Here is a 15,214-nt window from a genome sequence, read left to right on the forward strand (position 1 = left end):
CGGATGTACTCGTAGCGAATGTACGTCATTGTTCACCGCCGGACTGTCGCGGTTTGTCGGGATGGAATTAACGCTGCCTCAGTAAAACAGGTTAGGGTGCTTATATGTGTTTATTTTGTTAACATTTGCTTCATCTACCAGCAGCGCAGAAAGTATTACCGTGTAACGGGAGCGCACATCGCTTTTTAAATGCTAGTCCCTTTTCTTTACTCCCCTTCTTCGCGTTACGTTAGCCTCAGTGTGGTGCCGGGGACTTGTGTGGAGAACACGGAGCGCCGGTGAATTTAAAATTCCGACGCTTCCTTTATTTAAAACCCGTTTTTTTTTATAGATGTAAGCTGAATGCAACTATCCACCGACTGCTCTACCACGCTTTTAAACGATACTGGCGATTTTAGCTCGGCGATGTAACCCGCGGGGAACAACACTAAATCAGTCGGCAGCTTTAGAGCATCTATTCATCAAGTCCTTGTTTCGGTTTTATTGTTACGTTTTGCGTTGCCATGGCGTTTGCAGTATCACGGCGGTTCCACGTACAAGCAAGTCTGATCTGCCACGAGTTTAATTGCGAGGTTCTTGATCTTTTCAGTGTTAAAAGTTTCTTGCTTCCTCCTTCCTTGTGTTGTTTACTGTACTGGGCCTTGTTGGCAGGCGTGTACAGGTGCCTCATATTGATAACAATAGTTGATCTCGCAAGATTCATTTGTCCTGGTACCTATATGGTAGTTTTATGCTTGTTGTTTCTGTCATACGTATCAAGGTACAACGGTTTTAAGCAGGTTTTAAATGTTCATTTCAATTTATTTTATTATAGCGCCTTTCATATCTTAAAGCACGTCGGCTAAAATAAAAAAAAAAAAAAAGTTTGCGGTTTCAAGCAGTTGTACAAATGACAAAATAACAATTGATAAAAAATATCAATAAACAATAAGTGTGTATCTCTTGAAGTACATTTCAACTGTTGTGTGTTGGTTCATTTACAGTAAATAAAACTGACACATTCTAACAACGATGCGGTACATTTAGTTTTTTGTGATTTTTAATGAGCTGTTGAATGTAAAGAAATCAGTTATTGTTAATGTTCGTTTCGGTCTTTCTACGTTTCTCTTAATAGGGATGCCCTTAATATTTTGAGCTTGGTTCATTCTGCAGTGTAGTATAGTGATAGACATTTCCCTCGTATTTTTGATTACCGTAATGTTGGCACAATATGCACAGTAGGTTGCGGTGGTAACATTTCCCATCAAAGTTTGTACTGTCCACAGTGTATTTTGTTTGCCGTTGAAGTTACCAGTCAGTCGCTGTTATAACATAGGGAGGTTGTATCTTTTCATATTTTTGTTGGTGGATATACTCGTTTGAAGAAAACAAAAACCCAATTTGAAGATGTAGTTTAAAATATGTCTTTAAAAAAAAAAGTCACATTATGATGATATGTTACTATTATATAATTAAACATGATTTGTTAAAAGAATGTCATGCATGGGGGTATGCAGTGGTTGGATCAAAAGTAGAAATACCTGGCATTTGTACCATTCCTGCTTGTGCTATGATTATTATGATTATTATTATTTGGCAGTTACCTTGGATAAAGATGTCTTACAATAATATTTAAATAATGTAGTTTACAGTAAGTGCAAATTATAGTACTAAAGTACAATATGAAATAAAATCCAACAAGTTAGGATTACAACAATTTATACCTACAATGCAAATATACTGTAGTACACAGTAGGAGGTGCAGATCAAGAGGTCTACAAGTACAGTCTAAACAGGTGAGTCTTGAGGAGGTAGCGGAAGGCATTAAGAGATGGGACAGTCCTGAAGTTCTCTGGTAACTGGTTACACCACAGAGGGGCTAGAGAAGAGAAGGGGTGGGCAAGGGAGAGTGGAGGGAAGGCATGACCAGTCGGCCAGTAGAGGAGGAACTAATGGGTGACAGGGGGTGTAGGGTGACACGAGGGATTGGAGGTAGGAGGGGGCAGTGTGGTGAAGAGTGGTAGGCAAAAGCCCAAGGATCTTGAATTGAATGTGAGCAGAGAAGTTGCCAGTGGAGGGTGCGCAGCAGTAGGGTAGCATGAGAAGAGCAAGGTTGGGAGAATACAAGACGAGCAGCATAATTTTGAAAGAGTTGAAGGGGGCGGATAGTTAAAACAGAGATGCCAGCAATGAGCGAGTTACAGTAGTCCAATCTGGAGAGTATATGAGCTTCGACTAGGAGTTGAGTGGAGTAAGTAGTGAGTAAAGGACAGATTCAATAGATGTTTCTAAGAAAAAAAGTGGCAGTGCATGTCAGGGAAGAGATGTGTTGGTTGAAAAGTGCATTTGTATCCAAACTGGCTGAAATTACTGGTATTTCACACTAGTCAAAAGGGTTGACATTGTCATTCTGGAAACCACTGGGTAGTTCCACTTTCCTGACGGAAGTGTGCCCATTGTGGCACCTTCATTTAAATAAATAAATAAACTATCCAGGACTTTGAGAGTTGTTGTTCTTTTATTTTTTTCCCCCACCAGCAATGAACAATGACAATAGTTGACAAACCAAGAGAGACTTCTGAGTCTGGTCAGTCTGAGCCCTCTGGCTCCCTGACCCCCTCCTCCTCTGGAGACATGGACTCAAGCTCAGCGAGTTGGGGCGCTGTATCATCTGCCTTGGACGCCCCTAAAAGTAAAGCCTCTTCTGTAGGACCGACCCCGGGAGCTGCTGTTTATTCCAGTAGTACAACACCTGTGCAAGAGAAACCAAAACCCACCATACACAAGGATCAAAGTAGGTTTTGAAATTTGATGGGAACAGTGTGTGGGTACATAAGTAGAATTGTGTCACTGTTCAAGTGGCACAACAGTGAATTAATCTGATGTATTACTGTATTTTTTTTTTATTTGTACAAGAACCTACTTGGGACAAAATCTCATTATGTAAGCAGCTGTGTATGGCATAAATTATCAAAAACCTGCAATGAAAACTCTGTAGATGCATACAACTGAGTTAATTAATTACACTTATTTCTAATGGCACTTGCAGTATAGATTGGCTGGAGGAAGCTCTACAAATGTCTTATTGAAGTAGTTTTGTTCCTGCTTTGTTCAGATGGTTAATACGTTATTAGTAAATTAAAGTAACAGGTTGTGTTAATTATATTCTTCCCCCAGTAACTCACTCCAACTGCTAGATCTAATATGATAAGACTTGCTTTGTAATAAATGATCATTATTAACAAGCATCCCACATTGTCTGGCACTCATGCTAATCCTTGTTCCAGACTTGGCAGGGGGCGGAGATGGGATCGCTCCTCCACAGAAAGTTCTATTTCCAGTGGAGAAACTCTGCCTAAAGTGGCATCAGATACATCGAATTGGAGCTGGACTCCAAAATCTGGGCAACACTTGCTTCCTGAACTCGGCTCTGCAGTGTCTCACCTACACAGCCCCCCTCGCCAGCTACATGCTGTCCCGTGAACACTCCAAAACATGTAGGTGTCTGGGCTTTAAAATGGTCAAAGAAATGGACGTTTTTGGCATTGGCAGTGAATTCAAATTACAGTACCATGTCGTTTTTGCCTTTTGTACCAACCAACACGTTGTTTATTTCTTCTTCTTTTTAAGGCCACGAGGCTGGATTCTGTATGATGTGCACAATGCAGAATCATATCACCCAGGCCTTTGCCAACTCTGGAAATGTCATAAAGCCCATGTCTGTCATAAATGACCTAAAACGTAAGTAATGTTCAATCGACAGAATGTTCTTGTGATATTCTTGTCTGGTATTCTTGATCTTTTTCTCTATATGTATGTCTTCATTTGGACACAGAAAAAGCAGACTAGAACTACCAGCTTGTTTCATTACAGTGTTAATATGAGGCCAAATATACTAACCTGTATATAACAAGTAGTAATTGGGTTTAGCATCAGGCAATGGAATTTGTAATAAGCAGCTTTCCTTGAAACTGTTTTTATGTCGTTCTGATTTTTAGGTATCGCCAAACATTTTAGATTTGGGAGCCAAGAGGATGCACATGAATTTCTCCGTTACACTATTGATGCTATGCAAAAATCGTGCCTCCCTGGAAACAAGTAGGTTTAAAGTACTGGTATAAGCAGAGAGCCCTTTTTAATAATTTTTGCTTAACCTTCCTATGGCTTTGCTCCTTTTTTGTTTTTGGTTTATTTTCAGCCTACATTGGGTTTTCAAAAAAAAAAAAAAAAAAAAAAATTCTATGGTCAGAATATAGTACTTGGGCCAATAATGCCCAAGCCAGTATATTTTTTACAAATCTTATATAAATAAATTGCAATGGAAAATTGTCCAGTGCTTTATTTACTCTGTGTAATTTACAAGTCCCTTATTAATTCACATTTTTAAAGGTGGTCCTTGGACAAAAAGCTTTAATATATTGTAATTTACTGTCATGTTCCAGTCTTAATGGTCTAATGTTGTTAATGTTATCTACTACAAAGAGTGTGATTAGTAACTGTTTAATTCGACAGGTTGGACAGACAAACGCAGGCCACCACATTAATACATCAGATCTTTGGGGGCTATTTGAGGTCCAGAGGTACATTTACATCAGTACTAATTGCATAGCTGCATTTCTTCTTTTTTTTTAATAAATACTTCATTTGATATTTAATAATTTGTGTTTCTATTTCAGTAAAATGTCTGAATTGCAAAGCGGTTTCTGACACTTTTGATCCGTATCTGGATGTTGCTTTGGATATTAAGGTATGCTCATTTTCATGGGAGGAAAAGTGTTGCACACCTTTCTTCTGAATTCAATACGTTTCCAGTCCAGCAATGTAGTAAACAAAAAAAATAATTAATCCTGGTTTGTTTTATATTAACTCTTTAGAGAAGCACACTTTTTTCCCCCCCACAGATAACAAGATTTTCAAAATTGTATTTTTCCCAAATAGATCTGTGTAGCATTACTAGTAAGTTGTTGGTGATTTTTCTATTTCCAGACTGCACAAAGCATCACCAAAGCACTTGAACAGTTTGTAAAACCGGAACAGTTGGATGGAGAAAACGCTTACAAATGCACCAAGTAAGGGGATAGTTATTTTGTACTACAGTAGGAGAGGAAAGGTTGGTGGATAAGGATTTAACAAAACTAAAACCAAGTCGTGCATATCTGGTGACACTTGAAATACTAAGACTGAAGGGCCATTCCTGGCCAGCCTGTGTGGTGATAAGTCTATCCTAAGGCACAGGCTTGCTAGTTGTTTTATTGACGACTTGTATAAAGAAACAAAAGTTTCTTGAAATCATACGAGCGGTGAGGGTAGAACTAATAACAAAGCACGACTCTGAAGTTTTCTTTTTTTAATATTGATTCTGTTTTTTAATTTACACTTTTTGTCATTTTAAGGTGCAAGAAAATGGTTCCAGCATCAAAGAGGTTTACAATACACCGAGGATCCAATGTGCTTACCATATCCTTGAAGCGTTTTGCCAACTACAATGGGGGCAAGATCACAAAGGTACGAGCAAATTGACCTCCTTATTTCGTACTTGTTAAAATACTTGGGATCTGTTCTTTTTAACCCTTTGCAATCCATTTATTCAGCGCTTATCAGGCACGTCAGGTCTAATTTATTTTTATATGCTCTGTTTATATTACACGCACTGTTTAATTTTTTTTTTTCAGAGTAAAACAGGTTTAAAAGCACTGAATCGCAAAAGCACTCTCAGTACTGCGTCTCCAGCCAAGCCCCACCCCTTGTTCGTTGTATTTTTCACATACCTCTTTATAGATGTGCATCCTGATAAATCCTCTCCTGATCACTCGTTTTATCACCAAGCTCCTCAATAATGCGATCCAAGTCATTATTTTATGCCTGTGATATTCTTTGAGCGCTGGATGCAGAAGCAGCTATCTCCTTTGTTTATGTCTGTGTTATCTATGTGGTGCATGGGACTATCAGTTATGCCCCCTTTTTTTTACGGTTTCATTCGGCCATTGAGATTTTCTCGGCTTTTTCTGGAGAAAATACTACTAGAGACCTGTGTTTACGTCTTTTTGATGATATCGGACTGGAAAGGGAAAATTGTAATGTCGGACCTGGTTCAACATAGGACCGCAAAGGGTTAAGTGTATTTTATATATTTATTTGTTTCTTGATTTATCAGTTGATCTGGACTGAAGTTGGTTTAAGTATATTTTTTTTTTTTTATGAAATTGCTCTGCAATGAGTTTTTTTTGAGCACAGTATAATTCATTACTAAGTGTTCAATGTGTTTTCATTAAACCGTTCTTGTTTCTTAGGATGTGAGGTATCCAGAATTTCTGGATATTCGTCCGTTCATGTCACAATACAATGGGGAGCCAATTCTATATGGCCTGTATGCCGTTTTAGTGCATTCTGGGTTTAGTTGCCATGCTGGACACTACTATTGTTACATAAAGGTAATGTACAGATTTGTATTCATATGTAAGTGTATGCATGACAACAAGTTTTACAACTCAAATCCATTCATTTTCTTGATGTTAACAAGACAATCTGTTTTTCTTTATCTCAGGCCAGTAATGGACAGTGGTACCAGATGAATGATTCTATAGTATCCACTAGCGACATCCGGTCAGTACTCAATCAGCAGGCTTATGTACTGTTTTACATCAGGTAAGTCTGGAGTCTGGTTTACCTATTTTGACATGTTTAGAGCTTTGTTATGTCAATTACTGTAATATAAAAATGCTTTGTTTTGGTGTATTTAAGGTCTCCAGATATTAAGAACGGAGGCGATTATAATCATTCCACACGCACCCCAGGACAGTCCTCCCCTCGCCCCATAGTGAGTCAGCGCCTGGGTGGCACCAAGCAGCAGACAACAGGCTTCATTGGACCACAGCTCCCCCCTCATATGGCTAAGGTATGTTGACACCTACCATAGTCTAAAGTAATTCTTTTCAAAACAATGTGTAGAGTCTGAAAGTGATTTTTATTGTACTTGCATCAGCGATGAATTCCTTTTTTTATTGTAAACCTTTCAAGTGTGGCTGGTAAATCGCATCATCCGGCCAAAACAGTAACATTTTCATTTGTATAGTACAAAAGTAAAACAACCTGGCTGTAGAATTGGGCTATTTTATTTATTTAGTAAACATTTTATTTATGCAAGGTCACTTTTGAAATTAAATTTCTTTTACAAAGGAGACGTGTCTAATCGCCTGGGCAACATATCACAGCACATTTGACATCACCATTATGTGCCATTGTTGCTTTAGTATTGGAACTTGTTATCCTTTACATTGGTGGAAAATATATTTTTTGTTTTCTTTCAGAGTTCCAACCACATCAATGGAAACGGCTGCGTGAAGGAGGTTCCCTGCAGTTCCAAGGCGAGTTCCAGCAACACTGTTATAAACAGGATGGGGTCAAGCCAGCCTTCCACTTCTTTCAAGAACCGTGCGCTCAGCAGGCCCACCATTATTCCAGAACCCGCTAAAAGGCCAAAGCTGACCTTCCAAATTGGACAGAGCAAATCAGCACGTCCTTCCCATTCCCAGCCCAACTTTCACAGCAGCCCCCTGGACAACCTGTACAAACCCAGCACTTCCACATCCGCCATCATCCACTCCTCAACCGCGTCCTCCTCCTCCTCTACTGCACAGTCTACCTCAGGAGCACCCAGCTCTACGGCTCCAGCCACAGTATCGCGAGCCGACACGCCCCCTGATCCCCCTCGTTCTAAGATGAATGGCAACCCTAAACGTAGTGCCAGCTGCCTCGTTCCGTATGCAGAAGAATCCTCTGAAGAATCGGATGAGGAGCCTGGTCCTGTTACAGCAAATGGGCATGCAAAGCCCCTCAATGGAACAGTTAATGGAAATAGATTGGGCACATTCCCGACCTCAAGTGCCACTCGTCCACTTCCAGACCTCGGACAGAATCATTTGGGTGTACCTCATTGCAAGGCAGAGTTGAACGGCCTGACCACTATGGCAGTGGAGTCTGAAGATACCAGGCTCAAGGTTGAAACAGTGAGCTGCCCATTCAAGCATAGTAAAAAACCCATTCAGAATGGCTTGCTAAAAACGAACGGTTTTAATCACAGTGATAAGGTGAGCTGGGGGATTTTTCATTCTTTTTTAATCAATAAATAGATAAATAAGTAAATTGTTTACATGGGTTGGAAAATCATTGGAGGAGGTGCTTTATTTAAGAGTGAAGATCTCCCATTCTTTTATGCATCCAGTTAATTTAACATAGTTGTTTTTTTCCCCCACACAGTTCTATATCTATAGATTTAGATTACATTCAGATTTTGAGAATACCTAGAGTTTCAAATGTTGTCTGTCTACTGCATTTTGCAGCTAACTTCTGATGCATCTAACACTGTGGAAAGCATTGGTACCAGTACTACAAATGGACCAGAACCCGCTAAAAGGCAAAAGCTGACTTCTCATGTCGAACAGAGGTAAGGAGGATTTGAGAATCAATGATGCATGAAAGCTCCATAAATTGGAATGATCTAGCTGGGCGATGATGGCACTTTGTCCCATGCATTATTGAACCTAAGAGCATGTAGGTGGCTGGGTCATTTTAGAGCATCTTCAAAAAATGTAGCCTCTGGGGGAATTTTATGCAGTCATGGTAGAAACTCTTATAATAAACCTTACTATAAAATAACTGCTATGCAGATTTAATTCAGTGATTTAGGACGGCTTGAGAACCACAGCTTCAGACAGGTATATCTGTCATGTTGTGTTTTTTTTGTTGGTTATGCGCAATCCTTGTATTCTTATCCGGTGACTAGCAATTTATTTTAAAATTACATGTAATTTACAGGAAATATATATATAATTTTTTTTTTTTTTCTCACAGTGAAGAAGAAAAAAGTCATTGTTTACCCTCAAGGGGGACAACTTTTCCAGCAGCTGCTACTTTTGTCAATCCCTGTGTGGACAGGGTTCAAAATCTGGAAAATTGTTCACCCGCCTCTCCTATAGATGCAGTCAGGTCTCCAGCCCCTGAACTGTGTGATAAAACTCTTCTTGAAGAAGAAAGGGCTGGCAATACTACCATGAACAACAAAACCTCTCCCCATGACCCTGACGTTCCTGTTAATAGTAATACTGATAACAAACCAAACCCTAATAGGGAAACTAAGATGTTCCAGATAAAGAGTGAAAATAAGCATTCTCCAGAAGAGGTTCCGATCACTCTCAAACAATCTGTTGCAAGTACAGGGGATCCTGTCCAGCTTCAGACGAGGCACTCCACTGGCTTGAAAAGTCCTGTTAGCTGTGAAAATGTTGGTAAACGTGTCATATTAAACACTACTAATTCTAATATATCTCCTGTTGGGGACAAAGCCAAGGATCAGATGAAGACATGTCTTGAGACTATAAAGGAAGAAAGTCAAGAAGCCATATCAGAATGCAGACAGTCCCCAGGGAAAGACAGGTGTGCTGAAAACAGGAAGCTGACATCTCGGATATATGAACAGCCGAGCACCTCAGCTCAGTCTGGTAGCAAGGAAGCAGAAAGGGAGGAGAAAAGCAAAATCACAGAAGTCCCTTCACGTAGCACAGAGAAAGACAAACCCAGAATATCTGACAGGGAAAAACATATAAACAAATCATCCTCTCTTTATAACGAGAGATATAGTCAAGATAAACGTAAGCTTTCTGAGAAGTATAGGTATCATGATGCTCGATCTAGAAGTAGAGAAAGAACGAACCACGAAAAGAGTAGGCTGCATGATAAAGACTATTATTCCTGTAAACATCAATCCCGTAGCAGAGATAGATCCCATAGTAGGGATGGGTATTATAGAGACAGAGAAAAGGACTGGAGGGGGGAAAGACACACTTACCACAGCAGGGACTCTTACTACAGGTCCAAAGAGGACCTGGACAGGGGGTTCCCTCAAAGCGATAGAGACTATGAGAAGTCATCCAGTCACTATAACAGCAGCTGGCTTCACAAAGAAGAGCCTTACTCTAAGCCCCGATGGGTGGACGGGATGATAAGCAAAGAGAACGGCTATGAAGACTTTGGTAAACAACCACTTGATTACAATAGTAAACAACCACATGATTACAATAGGGGTAGATTAGATTCCAACCATATACCACATTCCTCCTCCTCCTCCCACTATTGCGAGCACGTCAAGGACAAACGCACCTCGGGCTCCAGTGGGAGGAGCTCGGAACACAATAGCGAGCGTCGAAAACACGAGAGCAGGCGGCACTACAATGACCGCGACGCTGAGGATAGCGGCTCAGAAAGGAAGCGGAGGAGACACCGGCGGGACGAGTCTTCGGAGGAGAGGAAACACAAAAAGTCGAAGAAGAAAAAGAAGTCCAAAGATAAATACAAAGACAGGGACCACAGGTAAGTGTTGGTTCTACTTGGCAGCAAAATTTATATTTTTCTTCACAGCGTTACAAAGCGCTATACCAAAGCCTTGTATAGTATGTTTTAAAGTTAGGAAAAATTGGGTTTAAGTTCCTATTCATTTATAAACCAGCATTACAGCAAAGTGTCATTGACGTGGAAAAAGACACTGTAGATTGAAGATTTAAGAATAATTATAAATAATGAAAACATACTGTGAATGTAGCAAAACCAAGAAGCAAAGTTGATGTAATTCTAAAATATGTATAGGGCTTCTGTTCGCTTTTCTTTGAACAACCTTTCTCTTTATGCAGAACAAGTACAGGTGTGCAGCTAATTGAAAATGATTTAATTGGTTTCATACAGAAGTCACCAGTATTCTTCTGAAGCAAATTCAGATAGTGATGCATTGAAACACAAGAAAAAGAAGAAAAAGAAAAAACACAGGAGTGACGTTTCGGATCAAGAGAAACTCCAGCGCTCCCGGTACCGGAAGCAGGACTGCAGGTCTGGGGATGAGTCAGACAGCAGCAACAAGGCACCCAAGAGCAAGGACTTCAAAGGAATGGACAGCAGGAGGGACGGTCAGAAACTGTATTCAGAGGAGAAGGAAGAATTACCTCATAAAGAAAAGAATTCCCAAGCTGAGAATGAACATCACCGAGGTGGGGCGCTAATATAATGTTGTGTTTTTCTTTTGAACTATAAGATTATAAATGTTATAACTGTTTTTTTTGTTTTTTAAATGCTACATCACTATTCATTGTAATTGTAGCTTTTTAGTGGGGTTTGTGTGTGTGTTATAATTTAGCTGTTGAATGTAATACAGTTCTTAACCAGCAGGCGGTGTTGGTTCATTGGTTTCTCATGACTAAAAGAATGGGTTGGGTTCTGAAACGTATTTCTTTTAGACTCAGTGTGTTACATATTCTGTTAACACAGGCATTTATCTAAATTACTAGAACTTTTGTTTATTTGGTTTACCTAGCTTGCCAGAATGGCTAACATACATAAACATATAATGTACGTTAGAAAATATTCCTACATAAAAGGAACAGATTGCATTGTGTTGCAGTTAGGTGATGTGTCTGCAGAATTAACAGTGAAGCTGTTTTTATTTTTGTGTAGGTTGTAGGTCCCCTAGATCAGATGCTGAAATGTACAGGTGTCCTTTAAATGCAATGGACTTGGAAGCAAAGAACAAATCTGGAAATGGAGCTGACTGTCAATCTTCTCTCAGTCTGGAGATTGAAACAGGTAGGTGGCACACCTCACTAATTTCTCAGTACACTTGAGGAGAATTGCACACTGCAGAACATTTTATTTTAAAAAGTCAACTCTTGACTAATCAGCATAATACTGTGGGCAGATGTTTTGCGTAATGTAGTTTAGTATATCAGTCAAAGTTGAAAGGCCTCTTTTTACTGCATGTTTTGAGTCAACACAGAGATGTGAAATGACTTAGGCAGATCAAAAAATCCTACTGAAACAAACTAATTTTGCCAGCACTGTAGATGCAACAGGAATAGCTTAAACATTGTATTGTTTGTATTGGAATTTCCCTATTAAGCAGATTTTATATATATATATAATAATACACACACACTACAGGTCAAAAGCTTTAGAACCCCTCCATTTTTCCAGTTTTTATTGAAATTTAAGCAGTTGAAGTCCTGTGAATAACCTGAAATGGTACAAAGGTAAGTGGTAAACTGCCAGAGGTTAAAAAAAAAAGTTTAGGTTACCAAAAACTGAAAAATAATGTACATTTCAGAGTTATACAAAAAGGCCCTTTTCAGGGAACAAGTAACGGGTTAACAACTTACAGCTGTTCTGCAGCAATGGAAGTAAATTAATCCTTGAAAGGTGATGCTAACAATTCCTACAGGTGTCTCCACTTTTGTTGATTACTTACAAACCCTCTGTCTGTATAAAAGCAGTGTTGGAAGAGACTGTGTTAGTACACCCTCTTAAGCATTATTTGGACAGTATTGTACTGCAGGAAGTAGTATATTGCTATCATAATGGCGAGAAAAAGGCAATTAACAAAGGAAGACAGACAGACCATTATAACCTTAAAAGTGTAGGTCTTTCCTTTAGAGAATTTGTAAAGAAAGCCAAGGTGTCAGTGAGTACAGTTTCCTATGCCATCAAAAGGCACTTGGAAACTGGAGGAAACTCTGACAGGAAGAGGTCTGGCAGACCCAAAGCCACAACAGAATCAGAAGACAAGTTTCTGAGAGTCAACAGCTTGCATGATAGGTGGCTCACTGGACAACAGCTTCAAGCACAGCTTAACACTGGTCGAAGTAAGCAAGTCTCAGTTTCAACTGTGAAGAGAAGACTTCGAGCTGCAGGTTTGACAGGTCGAGTGGCAGTAAGAAAGCCATTGCTAAGATGGCAAAATAAGAAAAGGAGGCTTGCCTGGGCCATGAAGCACCGCCAGTGGACTACTGAAGACTGGAAGAAGGTCTTATGGACCGATGAATCAAAATTTGAAATCTTCAGTTCATCACGCAGGGTTTTTGTACGCCGTTGAGTAGGCGAAAGGATGGTTCCTCGGTGTGTGACACCAACTGTCAAACATGGAGGAGGAAGCGTGATGGTTGGGGGCTCTTTTGTTGGATCCATAGTCGGCGACTTGCCCAGTGAGTGGCACCCTGTACCAAAACGGCTACCACAGCATTTTTCAGTGCCATGCAATACCCTCTGGTATACGCCTAGTTGGTCAGGGGTTCATCCTACAGCAAGATAATGACCCAAAACATACCTCCAGGCTATGTCAGAACTACCTTACAAGAAAAGAACAAGACTGTAGGCTTCAAATCATGGAATGGCCAGCAGTCTCCAGACTTAAACCCCATCGAGCTGGTTTGGGATGAACTGGACAGAAGGGTGAAAGCAAAGCAACCTATGTGCAACACATTTGTGGGAACTTCTGCAACAGTGTTGGGAAGAACTTTCCGAACAATATTTGATTTCCATTGTAGAAAGACTGCCACGAGTGTGTTCAGCTGTTATATCTGCAAAAGGTGGCTACTTTGAGTAGATTTTAGATTACATTTTGTTAAACAAAACGATTCCATGATTTATTTTTATGCTTTAATTTCAGATTACATTAAGAAATTAAACTGCGTAAATTTCAATAAAAACTGGAAAAATGTAGGTGTTTTAAAACTTTTGACCAGAGAGAGAGAGAGAGAGAGCGAGAGAGCGAGCGAGCGCAGGTAATCACTTGTTGCAAGAACAGAATCCAGTCTAAAACCAGGTGCAAAGTATGTTGTACCCATTTAGATTATCCCAAGACTGATCTGAACTTTGTTTTTAATAAAAATATGACAGTAACAACAGTGCAGTAATCTTAATTTATTGTGCTGTGAATACCGTTAGATTCAGAAAATTCTTATGATAGTACAGTTCTAGTAAATCAAAAACTACATAAGGTTTGACTGAGGACAATAAGATATATAGATAGATATTTGTCCTATAGCCTTTTTAAAAGAATCATGTTTCTGATCCTTTTTTGTCAGCAACACATTTTGTCTTTCATTTTCAGTCTTTGTGTAAATTGCATGGTAACAGTACAAACTCAAATGTGTTTTTCTCGAATTTCTTTTGCAGGTGAGTGACGAAACATCTGCCGTAGAGGAAACTGCTCAGATGATGGTTCAGTCTGAATGATCCTGTCTTTAGTATTTTTATTTAAAACTGGAAAGATGGTAGGGAACCATGAGTTCTAAACTACAACAGCCCTTCCACAGCACATTTCATCCTTGTAACAAAACATGTCAAATGAAGAAGTTGTTTCTCTTTTTGAACCTTGTAACTGAAAGTTCTGCCAGCTGCTAGAAACTGCAAGTTTAACTGGATAAAGGGTGAGATCATTCTACTTTTTTTTTTTTTTCTTTTTAAAGCTTTGCAGTGTCACGGCAAGCCATCCCGACACAGCATACATGTTTAAAGACTGAGTAATGGATCCTTAAAGCGGTGCTTTTAATCCTTGCAAATATTGCACTGACTTATCCCAGAAGAACTTTTTACAAAAAAAGAAGAAAAAAAAAACAAATCTTTGGGACTTATTTTTAATTTACACTTTAGTGGTGAAAATGAATTTAACATATTTGGAACACTGTTAATTGTAAATAGAATTAATGTATTGTGTATAAAAAATGATGCCCTGGAATTTAACATCTCAATTGCTGCTCAACTACAGACTCAGGATTAATTTCTAATTGTGTTTAATGTATAAGAAAAGGAGAATGAAAAGAAACCACAGTCTTTGTTGCAGAATTGTTGAAACATTGCTTTGTTTCATTGCACGAGGCATCCAAACAAATGTAACTTGTGACAGTAATCCCTTAAAGAAACTGTTGTAGGTCAGTCGATATTTTTCTGTCTATATCTTGAACTACAGACTAATCTGGTTGGGTGCTTTGCTTCACCAAAATAACCTTTTTGATCTTAGCAATTCTAGAATCTAACTAGCTTCATGTTTTCTAATTAAAGAAAAAAAGAAAATTGTTACCAATAATGTTATACAAATGACTGTAAAAATAATCGTATTACATTTTTATTTGTTCACTTTTAAAATGGAATGGATGTATGTTGGTAGGTTTGTTTAAATCTCCCTATTTAAGTTTATAGCTGCAGATAAAAATGATACTGTGAATTTATTTTCAAAAGACTACCATACTGTATTGAGTTATGTTTTACTATAAAATGGTCCTGTATCAGGAAAGGTTTTTTTTTTTCACCTTCTACCTTCTACTTTTTTTTTTAACTGTACTGTAGCATGTAACATTAAATAAGTGTAAAAATCTCTCTCTCTCTCTCTCTATATATATATATATATATATATATATATATA

General features: G+C 38.9%; 1 protein-coding gene across 4 annotated transcripts; it reads left to right on the plus strand.

The window, feature by feature from the left end:
• Nucleotides 1-2: 2 nt before the first annotated feature.
• LOC121294172 (ubiquitin carboxyl-terminal hydrolase 42-like) lies at nucleotides 3-15,085 on the plus strand. Of its 4 annotated transcripts, none has more exons than XM_041217776.1 (18): nucleotides 3-90; nucleotides 2,518-2,773; nucleotides 3,267-3,476; nucleotides 3,610-3,720; nucleotides 3,978-4,077; nucleotides 4,492-4,559; nucleotides 4,656-4,726; nucleotides 4,966-5,048; nucleotides 5,373-5,484; nucleotides 6,270-6,410; nucleotides 6,524-6,624; nucleotides 6,721-6,874; nucleotides 7,287-8,066; nucleotides 8,319-8,422; nucleotides 8,830-10,344; nucleotides 10,714-11,012; nucleotides 11,476-11,604; nucleotides 13,969-15,085. In XM_041217776.1, the coding sequence occupies exons 2-18, from the start codon at nucleotides 2,527-2,529 to the stop codon at nucleotides 13,974-13,976; spliced, it is 4,233 nt and encodes a 1,410-aa protein (XP_041073710.1). In that variant the 5' UTR covers nucleotides 3-90; nucleotides 2,518-2,526; the 3' UTR covers nucleotides 13,977-15,085. The 4 variants fall into 4 exon arrangements, with proteins under 4 accessions (XP_041073710.1, XP_041073708.1, XP_041073711.1 ...); XM_041217774.1 differs by having other exon boundaries at nucleotides 14,262-15,085; XM_041217775.1 differs by lacking the exon at nucleotides 3-90 and adding an exon at nucleotides 1,678-1,775 and having other exon boundaries at nucleotides 14,262-15,085.
• The last annotated feature ends 129 nt before the right edge of the window (nucleotides 15,086-15,214 follow it).

The sequence above is a fragment of the Polyodon spathula genome, chromosome 18 (genome assembly GCF_017654505.1).
Source record: "Polyodon spathula isolate WHYD16114869_AA chromosome 18, ASM1765450v1, whole genome shotgun sequence".
In the NCBI taxonomy this organism is placed as follows: domain Eukaryota; kingdom Metazoa; phylum Chordata; class Actinopteri; order Acipenseriformes; family Polyodontidae; genus Polyodon; species Polyodon spathula.